The sequence below is a fragment of the Pyxicephalus adspersus genome, chromosome 6, assembly GCF_032062135.1.
Source record: "Pyxicephalus adspersus chromosome 6, UCB_Pads_2.0, whole genome shotgun sequence".
NCBI classification, from domain to species: Eukaryota; Metazoa; Chordata; class Amphibia; order Anura; family Pyxicephalidae; genus Pyxicephalus; species Pyxicephalus adspersus.
Genome location: NC_092863.1, coordinates 88,408,056 through 88,426,525, shown reverse-complemented (window position 1 = coordinate 88,426,525; position 18,470 = coordinate 88,408,056). Strand labels below are relative to the sequence as shown.

General features: G+C 37.0%; 1 protein-coding gene and 1 long non-coding RNA gene across 3 annotated transcripts in view; one reads left to right on the top strand and one right to left on the bottom strand.

The window, feature by feature from the left end:
* LOC140334257 (uncharacterized) overlaps positions 1 to 8,692 on the top strand; it is a 38,865-nt gene extending 30,173 nt beyond the window's left edge. Inside the window, exon 2 of the long non-coding RNA XR_011921498.1 lies at positions 8,594 to 8,692. This is a non-coding gene — a long non-coding RNA (uncharacterized lncRNA). The remainder of the gene's footprint in view (positions 1 to 8,593) is intronic.
* Positions 1 to 18,470, bottom strand: part of ONECUT2 (one cut homeobox 2) — a 44,150-nt gene that overhangs the window by 12,628 nt on the left and 13,052 nt on the right. The window contains exon 2 of one of the 2 annotated variants that reach the window (XM_072416516.1): positions 1,795 to 1,824. The exons of the other annotated variant lie outside the window; for it this stretch is intronic. Within the exon in view, the coding sequence (XP_072272617.1) occupies positions 1,795 to 1,824 (30 nt within the window). The remainder of the gene's footprint in view (positions 1 to 1,794; positions 1,825 to 18,470) is intronic. 2 annotated transcript variants of the gene reach the window in all.

Here is an 18,470-nt window from a genome sequence, read left to right as displayed (position 1 = left end):
GAGGTCTCCTTTGTGTCTTTTCACATGGATGCCAGCAATGAATGCTAATCTTCCAGAAGTTTAATTTACACCATTTGAAAATGTAATACAATAAGCCTAATTTATTAAAGTTCTCAAAGACTGGAGAAAATAGACTATCATGGGAGAAGATGAATCAGAAAGACTTATATGAGGGTACTCTTTTGGACCTGCAGTGTAGTACTTTTTTTGTTATTTATTTATTGTATATCCTACAGACATTTGGAGATTTCACATTGTACAGAAATTCACTAAGATTTGATATAATACAGACATTCACATTGATTTTAAAGAATCCTGAGATTTGATATTCCCCTGTTATTTAACAGTCAGCTTACTCGTTGCCATCTGACCTGTGCTGACAGGTACATTACAGGTATTCTCACTTGCTATCTGACCTGTTCTGGTGGCTACTTTGCAGGTGTTCTTAATTCCTTCTAACCTGTGCTAGTGGGTACATTACAGGTATTCTCGCTGCCACCTGACCTGTGTTGGTTGGTACTTTGCAGGTGTTCTTAATGCCTTCCAATTACTGGTTTCCTAATGTCATTGAACCTGTCCTAGCAGACACAGCAGAGTTGACGAGTGGCGGATCTCATCATTTACTATCACAGTACATAATCAGAAACAAAATGGCAATATGGATCCAGTTATAGCAGACTGTTGTATTATTAAAATTTGTTTACATAATGAAAAAAAGCAGAATGCAATTAAAGTGTAAATTTGAAACCCCCAATAAATATAATTTTGCTTTTATAAAATATATAAGCTCTCTGTGGGACATGATAAAATGTATAAGTACTATAATATAGAAATAAAAAAAATTGTAGGTAGATTTTGTTGCAGTAAGGGGCCACATTCTAACATCAAACAATCGAGACACAATCGACTATTGTTAATATTTGCAACATTGTCCATTGGGTCTCATGATAACAGCCTGCCCTGAATGCACATGATAATTATAATAATATTAATAATACAAATACTGTCCTGCAATAAAGGTTATAATGCTGTGCTAAACATACCAGCTCTGGCAGAAATGTGTTTATATATGGCTGGAAAGCAGAGCTTTTAGGCAATTGTTTTTTTTACTGGCTTGCTCTTTACAGCTTTTAGCAGAACTCATGTCCTAGAAATATGTTATATTAAGCTTGTAGAAATTTATTTATAGACCAATGCTATCCAATAACTAATGGACTCTCTTTATGTCCTTAGAAGCCACACTCGTAGTAAGATGAGAAGCGGTAACTGGTACTGCTGTCATAGACAGTGGCTGGGTACTTCTACTCCAGCAAAGAGAAATTCCTTAACCTAGGGCAGTAAAAGTAAATTCCCGGGTTAAAATACTATAAAAAAAATTATAATTGTTATATGCGGATCTAAATCCAATCTCCTAAATAGCACATAAACATTTTCTTAAAAAAATTTATTTTATTATTTTTAAAATTTGCAGCTTTCTATAAACTAATACCCGGTGATCCCTCTATAGAGGTTCTTGTTCAGGCACTATTGTGATAGGGGGACATCTGTCCACCAATAACTTTGCTGCACGGTCACCTGATCGCCATTTTATAAATCACCAGAAAACATTTGCCACTTTAAAACATTTTTCTGTTTTTCCCTTTTTTTCTAAACAGGCCCGAGTTTTATTTAGAGTTGGGCTTTATTAAAGTCAGCCAAATTAGAAATGAATTAAATGAGCCCAGGGACTCCACGCACCTCCCCAAACATTCCTCCCCAAATGACAAAGCCTAGAAAATAAAAACGAGCACTTACAGGGCTGAAAGATATCGGAGATTTCAGGTGCTGCGTTGTAACATCAAGTGTATATATGAAAAAGGAAAAAAAAATAATTACAACTTGTATTGCTGTTTTGCACTAAATATAATACATTACACTTAGTGGACAGCTTATCTTCTATCTGGTATCTTTAATATAATAGTAAGTAAGACAATAGTAAGAAATGCGTATAAAAGCTCAAACAACCATAAAACATCTATATAAAATATTCCAAAAAGTATAAAAAAAATAAACTTGATTCATAAAACATTGTTTGGTGGCTAGGACTGCGGCCCGGCAGTAGTATTGTCCATCAGTGCAAATTACCTGGTGCCAGATACTTACTGCAAGTAAAAGAATTCCCATGTACTCTCTGAAACCCAACCTAAATGACCCTTAGGTTGATGTCACACATTTGATTCCTTTAATCTTAACATTTTAAAAGCCCAACTCGGGGCTCCCCACTGAGAAACCCCTACCTCCCTTGAGCCTCTCCCCAGAGGTATTTTATGTTTTTTTTTGCTTTAAATTTATACTTTTCACATGTTGACACAGGACACACCATCATGTGACACAGGGCTTGATTTATTAAAGCTCTGCAGAAGATAGACTATCATAGGGAGTACCTAGTTGATCCAGCAAACCTGGAACTGATTTCCTAAAAATCTATTTGGACCAGGTCCATTCCAGGTTTGCTCGATCACGCATGTTTTCCATGATATGGATCTGGTGCAGGATTAAAAACATTTGCTAACAAATAGCAAATAATTTTTAAGAAATTGGGTTCACTGATGAAAGTGTATCTTCTCCAATCTTGGAGAGCTTTAATAAATCAGGCCCACAGTGTCCTGTTCAGTATTCTCTGAGCAGTGAGTGGTCCTTGATGCAGAAAGCAGCAGTAATGCAAAACATCAGCACCACTCTCTGCAATAATACACTCTATGTACAAGTGTGATGCCCCTCAGGGGCGGGTCCATGGTATCCCACACCTACAGTATATCTTCAACCTTTACCTGGAAGACTGAGACATCTTGTGGTGGAAACAGGTACTACAAAGACTGCAGACATTTTACAGGGTAGAATAATATTAAACTAAATTACAACCATTCTTAATGTGTAGTCTTAAACTTTTCTTTTTTGAAGGGTTAGAACTTCAGTCATTATTACTATCTGAGGTCTTATTGGAGGAGATTTCATCCCAGTTTATGTTCATCCCACTACTAACAATGGTACAAATGGGGTAAAATAACCCCAACATGGATAGCAATAGCTAATAGTTATTATATTGCACAACTATATGATATACAGTATAATAATACTTTTTGTTTTTTCCATGTATTTGATGTTGATTACCTTGCATTATCTTATGTACAAGTTATGATTCCTCAATATCCTGAAAGGCCTAAATATAAACAATCTGTGAATACCCGTTATCCAGACCCCACTTCTAGGACCGAGATTGGATGTATGTAATAGTGCATAACCTGATAAACACAAGCAATGCAACAGATCCAAATATAATTTAGGAAAATCATTGCACGTAGAGGAGTGATACAGAGCACTAAACGTCAGAAGCTCTTATCACACAGACCGATTTTCCAGAATGTGACTGAAAGGCGATTGTTCGCTTTTCGTGTTAAAAAACAAATGCTTCTGTGCCATATCTCAGAACTCACGCTGTGTGAATCACGTTATTTCATTGATCTGAGTGGAAGCAGCAATCTTCCTGAGATGGGCAAAACTCTCACCAACTGTGCTACTCATCTATCGCTACTCTAACAGGAGAAAGATGATGAATGTCCTTTGTGTCTCTTAAATAAATAGCCCTGCAGACACCCAGAGGCTAAGACATTAAAGTCTATGTAATCCCTAACAATGATCTCTCTACTTTTTGGTCTGTTAAATAACGCATTGGAAGCATTTTGTTATATTGGTTTGATCAGAGCAAAAAATAAAAAGCTTCATCCTGCCAAAAATCTAGAAATCTTGCACTCTAAATAAAATAAATGCAAATAAAATACATAGAAGCAACTCCTGGCTCTCAATAATTCTACCCAGGTTTTGTGCGTTGTATGCAGAGTTCTTCCTTAGGTTATCATGTTAATAGAGCTGAATTCAAGGAACACTCAATCAGTGTGAGAGCCGATAATATACCATACAGAGGACGGCTAAGAGGCTGAGAGTAGGTGGGATATTACACTCTGATTGCCCACAGATATATATGGAAAGTCATTTGTAACTACACTGCTTCCAGGAAGAGCTAGTTAGTAAATGGCAATTACTATTAATAAATCACTCAGCCGACTTCATGCTATATTGTGGTGCAAAAGCTCTCAAGCGGGCGCGGGGGTCTCTTTATTACATCTGTTTAAAATATTGTGAAAGCTTAATCGTTTCAGGGCTAAATGTAAAGTGACCGCATCAGCATTATGACACGCGCTGTGCATATATGTACCAAATGCATTCCATTCTAGATCACTGGTCTGTATAGTAAAAGGATTGCCAGTTCATCGATTCTGTCACTTTAAGGTGACATCAAATCCATTAAATAATTATAAATTGGTCAAAAAGTAACACTGTTTTCCAGTGCAGGTTTTATAATATTTAGTGTAGGATCATCCTGACCCATTACTAGAAACTATCGACTGTACAAACACTATAATTCACCGGCGGTAAGGTTGCAGTATGGTTACGCCTTCCTCACAGCCCTAAACCACACGTATGTAGCATCTCACCCATTGAAAATGAATGGAGGCAGTACTGGCTGCTGATGCCCATTGTAAATTGTTCAAACAATGGGTCTGATTTATTAAAGCTCTCCAAGACTGAAGAGGGTACACTTTCATCAGTGAAGCTTGGCAACCCAGCAAACCTGGAATGGGTCTGGTCCAGGTATGAAAACATCTGTTAACAAATAGAAAACGACAGGTTTGCTGGATCACCCAGGCTGACTGGCGAATGTGTATCCTATCCAGACCAAAATAGCTTTAATAAATCAGGCCTACCGTTTGGTAAAAACCAGCACAGCGGTGTGGGCAGAGAAGAGGCAACTGTGGCCAGTCTGACCATCGGCCAAATGGTGGGGGAAAGGTGTAGAAGTCCTCTCCTCCTCCTGTGTCACTGTCTGTCCTTTGCAACCCCTATTTAATATACAGCGCTGCGTAATATGTTGGCGCTATATAAATACTGTTTATTAATATTATTAATTTACAGTTTTTACAGAATGCAAATATCATCCAGCTAGCTAAATTCATGTTGCTGTTTGGTATTTTCGAGGTTTACTTAAAAAAAAAATACGAGACCATGACCAATGACAATGGATTCATTGTGTGACATGACCCTAACTAAGGTTCTGTTTTTTCTTTTTTTGACCAGACAACAAAAACGGCCTCTCATTACAGAAAAAAAAAATGTTGTAGTTTTATAATTATTAAAAAATGTAAACACATGAAATAAAGAAATAATGAGGACATATCCAATGGCTGCTAATAGAAACAAAGTGTGTGTGGGTAAACAAAAAATAAAAGTATAAAAAAATCTAAAACAAACATATCAAATATTTGGCATAATTTACAAAGTAATAAATATCAAAAGAACAAGAACACTATTTGGGTTTTTTATTCCTTTGTTGACCAGGCAACAAAAATTTCTCAAGTCATTTTGGGGCAAATAAAATGCCGGTTCAATAGTTACATCCTATAAAAGGAATAAACAGAATTAATTATGAAAACACTTGAAACAAATTGTGTTTGAATTAGCAAAATATAAAAATAAAAATGGCTGTGCGGAATTAGGAAATAAATATTTGTATATATTTGATGGAAATATTTTACATGTACTTTGGATCTGTGCTTTACCTCAAGTTGGGATTTATTTCTCTTATTATATTGTATATAAGTATTTTATGATGAGTATAAAAATATATTATATATAGTAAAATATATTATAAAATAATGTGTCAAAACAACAAAATGGCAGTTGAAAAAAAAAATGTTTGCTAGTTCTACATTTATTCAAGATAGAAAAGTTTAAAAGTAAAAAAATGGTGTGGAGATAGTATATATAAAAAAATCAAAACTGCACTTATAAAATATTTGACATAAATGAATTCCAATGCAATAATTGTCAAGGCATCAAAATGAATGCCAACGGAAGTGTAATGTGTGCTATTTTTTAATAATGATATAATGACTGCAAATGGACAAATCTATGCCATATATTATTTTTATATTGGTATACTACTATATACTTTATTATAGTACTATAATAAGAGAATAGTCATTATATTTAATTGCAAAATTAAATAATAATTTTACAATAATTAAAATATACAATTATATCTTTATAATAAAATACCATTATTTATCAGTATATTATCAGTCAGTGGCTAGGATACATTGGGATTGTTCTAAAAACAAATAAAACAAAAACTACAAGGTTTTCTTTCCAGCTGAAACCTCAGAACGATGGAAAAAGTCGATGCATTAGGTTAGTTACTGTAATAGGTATTAATCAAAGCATCTCGTGTATTCAAGGACTAAACAAGAAGCTTCCATGCTCTTCATTTGAGTGATAAGATAGCAATGTCCTTAGCGTGTACAAGAAACCATGTGACCCACAATAGTGCTCCGTCAGCACAGCCTGATGAAACACACAGACAGGAAAACACGATGGTAAAATATCTACAAAAGCCATTGAGCATTGAAAGCCATGAATGCTTGTGTACGTTGTTTTGTAGAATGTAAAGAGGATTTCCAGTTTAAATGGAAATCTTGGACCCCTTACAAAAGTATACAACTTCCAAAGCTACCTTTTAATCAATATTGGGACCCATGTTATTATTAAAACTAAACTCAAAGCAAATAAAAGGTAAAATAAGATAAGGTGAAATAGAAGGGGAGACTTAATTTGTAGCTGAAAATATTCTGCCATGCAGGTCTCATTCACCTAAACATTCCTAAATACGTTTGGCTAGTTTTATCATCCAGATTCCATGTCTTTTAGCTGGGCGGACCACCCGGCACTTTTCAGTAACCACAAAACAGTTTTTGGGTGGTTACTGAAAAGTTGGGTCACAATACAGGGCTACCGCCTGCCTATAGCTTCTTCCCACATGGCATGAAAAAAAAAAATTCTGGGTTGAAGACTGCCCATCATTCTAGACCAGAGTTCACCAACCATTGGGACCTCACAGACCACTCAATCCACAGAATCTAAACCACGCATGCACGGAGAGTCGTGTGTCACTAAAAGGGGAGAAACTTCCCCCAGAGTGACGTCATGATGCCAGAAATAATAGGGTTTAAAAAGCAACTGAGGATAACCACAGCTCCTTCCATTCATCCCAGACCTGCTTTTGTCGCAGAAACCAACCCTTATTAGCCTTATTATTTTACATTCTATTTCTAACATTATAAATTGTAATAGAGAAAACACACAAGTGAAGTTAAAACACACAAAATAAAACAACAGATACAAGGAGCAGCAAATAAAATAAACTACACAAAAAAGCCTCAAATACAAATATTCCTATAGTAAGTAAAATCTATGCAAAGGCGTTCTCTAAATCATGATGCCAGCTCTGGGACCTCAGCTGCTAATCACCTTCCAGACTATGGCTATGCTTGGAGAGGTTCTGATATTGGAAATGTTCTGCCCTTGGAGAGGTTCTGCTGCAGCCTTGCCCCATCAACTGACGGCCTAATCAATCAATTAATTACTGAATCAATCTGTTCATTATATGGTCCATTTGCTAATCAATTGGCATATCAAAAAGTCCTTTTAAGGCCAACCTAATGATCACTACCACCACTGTGGGGATTGGCACCACTATTGGGTTTCACAATGTTCATGGTATATAGGCAAAATGGGGAAATCTCATTTAACTGTCATTGAGATATCTCTTGGGAGAAAAACAGCATATCATTGTACCTGCCAGCAGCAATGTTGAACTAAAATGTTCCGAGCCGTCCTAAAAATAGATGTAAAATATAGCTTGTGCCAGAATCTCATTTTTAGGAAGTACTCCTGTAATCTAGCATTCTGAATTTTAGAATGAACAATGTGAGCAGCAAGCTGTTGTTGAAGAAGTTATATGGATCTGTGTGTTGGTATGATCTCTAAAACTCAACCTTAAAATCAATTTGATTACCTCTCTGAATTAAATATGCACAACTGAGAGCAATTTCAGTCAATACAAATCAGGTTAAGTACTCCACTGTGTACAAAACCATTATGTAACAAGCAACTATTTGACCGAGGATGCAAATAAACACATTGTCGTGTCTGGCTATGGTACGTGTATTTAACTTCCTTTATTGGTCAACGTGTAATAAGTTGTTTTCATTGACTTTGTTACTAAGTATTCACTGGCCTTGAAAATAGGTGGTCAGAGTGGGTTTCTAAGAAGTGTTCCTCGCACACCTGAGTCTGTAGGATGTATTGAACCCAATCAAGAAAGCGGCTCAGGGGCCTATACATTGCAAATGAAGGGCAACATGGTCATGTATTTATATTATGGGCCTGATTTATTGAAGCTCTGCAAGACTGGAGAAAATAATCTATCATATGAGAACCTGGGTGATCCAACAAACATGAAACAGATTTCTTAAAATCATATCCTATTATTTGGCAAATGCTTTCAGTTCTGGACTAGATCCATTCCAGGTTTGCTGTATCGAGGATTGCCAATGATAGTCTATCTTCCCCAGTCTTGGAGAGCCTAAATAAATCAGACCCAATGTGTTTATTTTTTAGCTTCAGTTTAAATACTAATTAATCTCTTTAATTCTGGCAGCTGGAGTGACAATTCAAAATGTCCTAGAGGAGGCAGCAATGGTGAAGTTTTCTCGCACAGAAGCAAGGAGCCGGCGATTCAACACACTGGTGTCCACCACCACCAAAAATGAATATATCACTTTTGGACAACCCTGGCCTTTAACTGGTTAATAAAACCCTCAGTGTTAACAGTAGACCTATATATTCCAGATAAATGCTGGCGCCAGTCTGCAGGTGTAATCACTACTATAGGTAATAAAAACCATATCATTAATGGTAAATCAATATATATGCACATCTTTATCTTAAACAAGCCGCACCCCCTCTGAGGGCACGTGAACCCATCAGAAGGTGGAAGTGCAGTAGGACTATCTATGTTGATGTTATACGTCAACCATGGAAAAACACAGTTTGCTGCGCGAGGTGAATTTTTATCTATGAGTGTTTTACTGACAGCTTAGTATGGATTTGGAAACCAAACAAAAAGGGCTCCAGCAGGTCGGCTTCCTTTCACTGTGATGTCTTCATAGTGGAGGGGACAATTATGTGAATAGCTATGGACATAAGACGGATATATTAAAAAGTTTATTTAGGCCTTTTCAGTACCCCATAAGCTATTTATTGCTTAATTGCATCTCTTGCCAAAACTTTAACACCAATATTATGGATGATTCATTGTTTAACACACACCTGCAATAGGTTATGTCTGCATGGAATTTAAATTTAGGTTTACCGATTCCTGAAGACCCAATGAGAATGCTTATCCTCCCCTATGCTTATTCCAAAGTCCCCAACCCACCACTTTATCCACCTATACTGGTTGTGAATTTTCGGGACTGATACATATGGTTCATTACCTGAATTTGTAGACATAATTTGTATTACCAGTTAACACCATCATGTACATGTAAATTTTAGATATGGCCAGAAGGCCACAAATAAAAAAATCAAATCAATACACAAATACATCTGGATTAGGTGCTTATAATGTATATCACAAACTGGCTGACAAAGGCTGGATTAACATCAATGCATTGTGTAAATTCTGCAATGTGTTGATGTTTTTCTTTTTAATGCAAATGGAAAATACACTACCTTCAAAAACTAGTTTTTGAATTTCAGGATTTCACCTTTAGATTCCAGAAGTAGCAGTCTCCCATCCTTTTGAATTGATATTCTTTTTTATTTCTATATGGCGCAGTGCATTGCAATGCAGTATAGCATGTCCAGAACACACCATGCAGTGTGTTAGTGTGAGCTGAATCCATAGGATCACTCATCATTTTATTAACATTTCAGGAGCTCAGTAAAATAATAAAGCAGAAGGTGGTATGGTGGTTATTTTCTTTCCAATGGACCAGAGGTACTGCCACCTGTAAGCCTAATTTGCTCGACAATAGAAGCTAACCCAGTTACCAAAATGCACAAAAAGGAGAAATGTGACTTGTTACCCTTAGAAAACTTATGGCACATTTTACATTTCACACATTTGTTAATGTTAACAGTACCAAACAAAACCTTCCAAAATAGAAATACAGAATCTATCTATCTACCAAGTGACCCGGCACATTACTGGCTGCATTGGTTCCAGGTGAACAATGCAAACAGTGAAGAAAGAATGGATATGACAGCCATGAAAAGTAAAAAAAAAAGTTATCATTGTCATCTCCCCCTATATTTTTTAACTGACAGGTCTTCTTTAAGACACAATAAAATGGCCACAAGTTATGTTCTTGGAACAGGAATGCTCAGAACATGTTTATGACTAAGAAGAAGTAGAAAATTAGGTTAGAAAACTAACCCCAACTTTTTGTAGTAGGTAAAACTAACCCTACCAATGAATTATTTTTCCTAGAAGAGGTTGGCCAGGAGATTTTCTGCAGGTTGCCTACAGACATTATTGCCCAATTTAAGCACAGCCGGGAGATTGTATTCTCAAATTGTACCTGCAGCACCATTGCACATAAAGCAACATTTTAGCTAAATGTTTACTGCTCCTTTAATGAAAGAAAGTGTCCTAATTAAACGTAAACTACAATTAAATTTGATTAGATCAGCCTTTTTTTTATTGCCCAAGTAGCCCTTTTCCTTCCATCAATACATTTTGCCAGAGCGAAGCTGAAATAAGTCTAGAGTATCTGCAAACAGATCTGCTTCCAACACAAAAATAGCTTTAATTGAATTGATTCCAGCAGAGGAATAACAATTAGATGGTGACCATTGTGTAGAAGTGTGAAGTAATTAAACTAATCTGATTGCTCAATTAGAGCAATATGCAGCAAGAGGTGGAAGAAGTGGACCGAGGGGCATCTAAAGTATGAAAGTCATCAGGATATCGAGCTCAGCCTTTCCTAGGAAGTAAAATAAAGCATACAAACTATTACTTTATTGAGTAGCCATCCTGCATAGTGATAGAAGGCAGACACAACTATCTACTGCACAGGAGTAAAGAGTAATGCAAATGAATCAGGTACACTGCTTACTAAACATCTAATTATTTCTATCTCTAATAAAAACTACAGTTGCAAAGCCCTTTTGAGGGATTTTTAATATTTCCCCAAAAGTTTCCAATATATGAGAAGTACAATTAATACTACAACATATGCAATGAGAGCCTGTTCAGTTATGAAAAGGGCTCCGTTTACAAAGCAGGGAATCTGACATTCCCTCATGCATTCCCTGGTGGAGAATCCATTACTACCATTGAAGCACATGGACTTGGAAAATTTCCCTGCTTTATAAATAAAGGGCAAAGTGTATCCTAACCCAAGAATGTAATATATTGCTATTCACCAGTTTTTAGATTTCCACCATTTACCAGACCAAAAGAAACAAAATAAGAGAAGTCCATTGTTGGGGAACCACTGACAGTGAAGGACAGCACTGGGTATCTTATATAGCAGCAGTCCCCCAACTGTGGTCCCTGAATCACTAGTGGAACCACAAGTGGTCCGCGAGAAAAGTGTGGTGGTCTGCGGCTCTGGCCAGTGCACCCCCCAACTGGGTAAGGAAAGGGACCCTGCTTGGGGGTTGCACTGGCCAGAGCCACAGACCATGTCCCCAGTACACATCTTAGGCTCAGGGCGGTGGGATTCGCAGAGAGTGGATGGGTTCTGGCATCATGATGTCAGTGACACACAGCTCCCTGTGCATGGGCAGGCAGATTCCGTAAATGTAGTGGTCCGCGACGTCCAAAAGGTTGGGGACCACTGTTATATAGGGCTATGGACTCCTATTCTTAAAAGTACTGGGCATTTTTGCTTAATTCCTGACACTATTTGAAAATATTCTCTGGTGATATGGAGAATACAATAAGCCAGGTTTGCTTTGAAGGATGGATACACCTTTCAAAGAACCAGTGGTGGAGCCAACAAAATCCATTATGCACCAAATACCACAAGGAATAGTGGTGGCCAGCAGTCCTGTATTTTCAAACAGGGTTTCCTAGAACTACTGCAATTTCAGTTAAATTACCTATGCAGTCTCTACATTTGCATGAATTTCAGTTCATCAAACGTTCACCCATTGCAATCAATACCTTTGTGAATGAATAGTATGAGCAGAATAAAAGTCCTTTATGAGCTTTATAATGTTCCAGAATACTGGTTCTGATAATCACTTCATTGCCTGCTATTTGCTAGGTAAATGAGCTCTAGAATGGAGGCGAGATTGAAAGGGGCAGCTGGCTTTGCCCCCTTACTGCTCCGTGCTCTCTTTGCAGAGTCATATCCTTGTGAAGGAAATTAATGATGTGATAAAAGAATGACAAATATACATCCACAACGAGGGGCTGGGACTTGACTACTTTGAATAATTTATTTCACACAGGCCATCGTGCCAGCATCTAAGAGAGATTGTATTACAGGCTGGCAGCAGCATCACTTCTAAGAGGGCTTGTGCAGTTTTCTTGCATTATTCATTATCATCTGGACCATGTGGTTGGGTTTGAGGCAGGCATAACCAGGGATTGCTAGGATTTGTAGTTCCCACAACAGATGGAAAGAGAAGGAAAGCTGAAATACAGGCACCTGGATAATAAAGTAATATATTCAGGAAAAATAAGCATGCAAAACAATCTAGGGCAACTACAATTGACAAACTGACAAAGTGAAATTGTGAAATGAAATGGTAGATCAGAGATCTAATGTTAGGTTTCAATAGAGTAGGGAAGAATTAGAACTGCCTTGAATTATTTATGTCGCTGTTTGGTAAAAAGATTGTCCTCTGGATTGGAAGTGAAGTTTTTTTTTTAATTGTTACTCCAGCAGTAGAATATACAAAATGTAGCTCAGGCAAAACCTTAATCTTGAACACCATGGGCATGATTTATTAAAGCTCTCTAAGACTGGAGAAGATAGGCTATCAGGGCTGAACCTGGGTGATCCAGCAATCCTGGAATCCTAATCATTTGTTATTAGTTGCAAATAACCTGGACCAGATTCCATTGTGCTTCCTACATGCCAGCTTCACATACACATAGAGGACTTCATCTGGACAAAATAAAATAATGTAATAGGGTTACCAACAGCTATGGAGCAACCATTAACACCCACTGTCATCGAATCTCATTGGCTATATTTACACCCACCCTTAGCCTCAACAGTAGGTCTTAAGTAGTGTGGTCAGACCTAATATACACTATAATTCAAAGGGAACTTGTTATAAGAGAAATACCTGTCATTGTTTTCTTCAAACCTTTTAAATGTAGTTGATAGGCAGTCATGGTTATCCTCTGGTTCACATCAATGACCCAGTGCACATGCAGCCTATAAAACCTAAACTCCTGATCCTTGCCATCCATTAGTGGCTCAGTAATAAAATGATCAGCATGGAAGCTAGGTCATGGACTTTATTAAGAAAGGAAAGCTATATTACTGTTAGCTATTCAGTCTACCCACATGCATTTGAAGTAGAGAATGCAATTTAGTTCCCAGCAGGTGACTACATTTTCCACGATGTACTTGACAGATGCACCAGAAGAAAAATTCTGTGTACGGTAAAGAGTTTTCAGTATGCCTATATTCATCATGGAAATATATGATCATGTGCTTTGATTGCACAGAAATATAATGTACACCATCTTAATGCATTTTAAAGACATTGTTCATTGTTATAAATATATAGACAGATTTGGTGGGTTTAAAAGCTTTTCCAAAATAGTTCCATAATGATTGTGACCTCTGTTTATCTGACATGGACAAGAAGATTTGCTATTATTATTAATATTATTATTAACAATAATAATATAAATAATAATAATAATAAACAGTATTTAAAACCACTATTTAATGCACAGCACTGCAAAATAAGGTGGTGTTATTTAAATCCTGTTTAATAATATTAATAATATAACACTCAGCGGGGTGTGTTGAATAAGGGTACATTTTTTACAGTATCAATCATTGATTGTGCCAAAGTGCCAAAAATGGCTAATTGTGTTTGAAAAAATCACTGCTAATCTCAGCTGTATCAAGCCTATGGTCTTTTCCACTATTAAGCAGAAATTCTATCTGGCCAAATAGAAAGTAACCATCACACTGATTGCTACTTGTTAAATCTGGCAATCATCATCTTAAAATACAGTAACCATCTACAAAATGGGATGAAGAATTATCTTTCCAGCTTATCTTTATAAATAAATTGGGTGAACAGAAAAGTGGCAATTTATGTGTAAAAATAGTTCATATTTTCGGGCAAGTGAGCTCTTTGATACCCTAAAACAGTCCAACAGCTGCAGCTGCTACACAGATGTCTGAATTGAGCCGAGTGCATTTTCTGGACACGTGTCTGGTCATGATCTGCGTATAATTACAGCATAGCATTTCATTAACTCCCAAGGATAATGTTTGGATAGAGGTGATTATTAAAAAAAATCTCCAGAGAAGCCAAGCAGAGAATCAGTGGATTAACACTTGCCTGGGCTATTTGTAATTAATTGCATCTTTCAACAGCTTGTTGTAGAAAAGATCTGGAATCCAGCAGATTCATCTGTAAATCCCCCGGGAGGTCTGCGTCATTGAATCTGTCAATAAAAGAATCACACAAAGAACAGAACGCTGCCCCTGGATTTTACACCGCTGTCCATGGTCCTGAAACCAGCAAATACTTTATATTGGGCAAATCTGAGACTTTTCCCAAAGGAAACATTTTAACATAGTTTCAGCAAAATGAATTGGAGTCGATGGAGAGAGTGTCCTGTTCTGGTGCCAAAAATGGCCTTGTATTTCCTTCAGGTGACCTTTATACTTTGCAAGATTTTTAGCTAACTTTATTATGTATATTTTTCTCTACTCTGAAGTTACAAATAGAGGCCTTTGTCAAACTTAAGCAAGGTACACACTTCCTATAATTATCACTAAAAAACGAACGATTACGACCGATCAACGATTATGCACGATTATACTTGAACGATCGTATTGTGCACAATTCTGTACATGCTGTAACAATATGATCGTTCATATCTAATCCACCAAGTGTACACACGCTAGATACGATTGAACGATACAGGAAGTGACATGTAAAGGAGAAAGTGAATTGCAGAAACATGCACGATCACTGAACGACCGTACACACGATAGATAGCAAACGATCATCAGCCAATCAGATCCACCGTGACGGTTGTTCATTTCCATTGACAATCCTCATTCATCTGCGTTGGTCGCCTTTTTGTGAATGTTTTTCAGCCGATCGGTTGTTCGCTTCCAAAGATAATTATTGGAAGTGTGTATGCAGCTTTACTAATAATGGGGGGGGGGGGGATTCCCATCATACACCACCTAAACAGTTTTAGGTGATCTGTTTATGATTTTTTCAACCAAAAGTCACCGAAATTTTAACCAAAAATGGATTAAATTGGAAAATGTATAAGTCATGTAAAAGTTGTTTTATATGTTTTGTAACTGAATCTAATTTGTAAAATGTTTACGTCATTTTGGTGAATCTTGGTGAAAACATTTTCAAATAGATTCTTTAGTGCAGACATAAAAAAATATGGTCCTAGGACTCCAACTATCTTACTATAATACATATATTTTTGCAAGCTGTTTATTGACTTCTGATAAAAGATAAGAAATCACATTCTGGGGAAATATGTACACAAACAGTTTATAATGCCCCCCAGTTGATCTTAAAGTTGCAGAAAAAGACATTTTTGAGCATTTTTAGACTATTATAACAGGCTTTAGGAAATGCAGAGTGCAGAGGAAGAGGCAGAGGAAGTGGAGAATTCTGAAGGTTATTCAACTTTAGCTCAACTTTAGCTATTTAGCACAGCACACGTCGGTAGTATATGCTGTGGGATAAGTATTTGTTTACATATTTATGTTTTGTTTTTTGTTTTTTTGCAGGGATATCTTTTACTGTCATTTTCTTAATCTATCATCAGAACCTTTACCAAAAGGTATTTATGTACAGTATGCAGGGTCGTGCTGGTCCAAAGGAGGACCAGAAAATAAACCTCTGGTGTGCCCATGGCTCCTGCTGCCTTACAGAAGAATGCCACTGTGCTAAGAAAGCTTTTTGCTCTGGTGATCCTCCTTCTCATTTCCCCTAGTGTAACTTTCTGTTGTAAATTCTGAGGATGAATTAAACCACAGTGCTTGCAGCTCCAGAGGCTGTTGAGGACTTGTTTTGAAAAATTGATAAGAGCTTATTATGAATATATAGGAATATTTGAATAACCATGTCTGTTCTCATTTAAAGCAGTTACAAAAATGATTAACTAAAACATCAAGCTTTTCAATTAGGCATAGCTAAATGCATGCAATCACTTGCTTGATGACAGGGGGATCTGTCTGCTCCCCGCACTAATCCCACCTACCATGGCTACGAGAAATAGGTATGGCCTCTATACCAAGGTGGAATGCTTGGAACCTCAACAATGAATGCCCCTAGGACTTCCATGTGGGAAGCAGAAGGCACAGAAACAACAACCAGGAGAAGGTCAATAAAACATTTACTAAACACATACTATGCTGTCTGATCAGGAAGCCTCCCCAGAGTTTTTGAAAGCTTTGCCATTAAAGTAGCAGGTTTAGCGATAAGCAAACCGGTCCAAAACCTGTAAACAATAAGCAAATTGTATTTTTTTTTTATTGTTCTGAATATTTTCACAGCCTGCAGAGTATTATACAGTTCATGGACCACAATTGCCCAAGTCGTTAAATCTTATTATTCCCTGCAGAGCATCCAGCCCTCCATGCTAATTCTAAGCAAAATCAAAAAGGACAGAATTGTCAATACTTCAATCCAATTCTCCCAGTCTAATTATATCTACTTAAAGTCATCTGACTGCACAACCCTGATCCTAAACTTCAGTAGAACATTCCTCCTATGCGGTGACCAAATTGGACCTTCCCCATATCCATTGTTAGAGTCGGCCTCAAAATGCTGCAATTTTCATTTAAATACAAGCTATATACCAAAAACTTTTTTCTTTTTAATTAACACCACATTGACAAATGTATCTAAAAAGCAGTACAAAGAATCCAGCTTGAAGTAGAAGTAAAAGAGCCATGTGGCAGTGGTTATCGATAGGTGGTGCTGTTGGCGAGCTTCCAGCCTGCATTTTGCTGGCCCAGCTCCGGGCATTATTTTCATCCAGATCTTGTCATTTCCCTAGACATATCCATGCTTTGCCAGCAATCCTTCCAAGCAGCAAGACCTCTCCTGAGCTCGATTTCCTCAGCAATGTGTGATGAGTTATTAGGGCATGCATATCAGCAGGAGAGGAGCTTGCTGTGAATTGCACAGATTGGTAATGAATGCCTTTCCATGCACTAACAAGCTTAATCACCCTCAATTCCCCCCAACCCTAAAGTGATTCAGCACTGTGGCAATGTAAATAATTGATGCAATCTTTTTTCAGTGGACACAGTACATAGAGCTGGATGAGGCCTTGTGTCATTCCCCCTACAGGCCCTGTTTGTACTGTGTGACTGCCTATTGACCTCTTGCTGACCGCAGTCCTGTGCAGCCGCCTATAGAAATCTTACCTACAGGCTAGAATACATGGAATATACTCAGAAATATGCGAACCTGGGTATTCTGCATGGCAAAATTATTTTTTAAGCATACTACTTGAATGCATCTCTGCATTTTTAATTGCAAATCCTGTTCATTGTTTTTGCACATTGGTGCTAGCATTAGGGACCAATCAAACTTTTATGTTGCATGTAATAACAGTAAACACGCTAACAGGAGGACACTTGTGTATGCAGCAGAATGATATTAATTATAGATATATATATATTCCAGCACTGTGCATCATATGACATTTGGTGCAATGATCGTCTTATAGGATATGTGAATGAGCACAGACACACAGAGATGTGCCTACTATACCCCTGTATACTTCAAACACAACTTTGCTGAACTTTGTCCTTTGTTCTGTGTAAAGACAAACAAACTTCTAACCTCACCTAATGAATCATATTCCTATAGTAGCAAAATCCTAATGACTTAACTGCTAATGGAGAGATAAGAAATGTTATAAAACAGTACGACGTAGTGTCATTTCCCTCAACTGACGCTAAATAGATATAGTGTATAAATAACATTGTGCCGCCCAGCTTGTATATTACACACTATACAGCTATAAATTTTATATATTACACACTATACAGCTATATATTGTAAATTACACACTATACAACTACATACAGTATATTACACACTATACAGCCATAAATTGTATATTACACACTATACAGCTATATATTGTATATTACACACTATGTAACTACATACAGTTAATTACACACTATACCACTATATATTGTATATTACATACTATACAGCTACATATTGTATACTACACACTATACAGCTATATATTGTATACTACACACTATACAGCTATATATTGTATACTACACACTATACAGCTATATATTGTA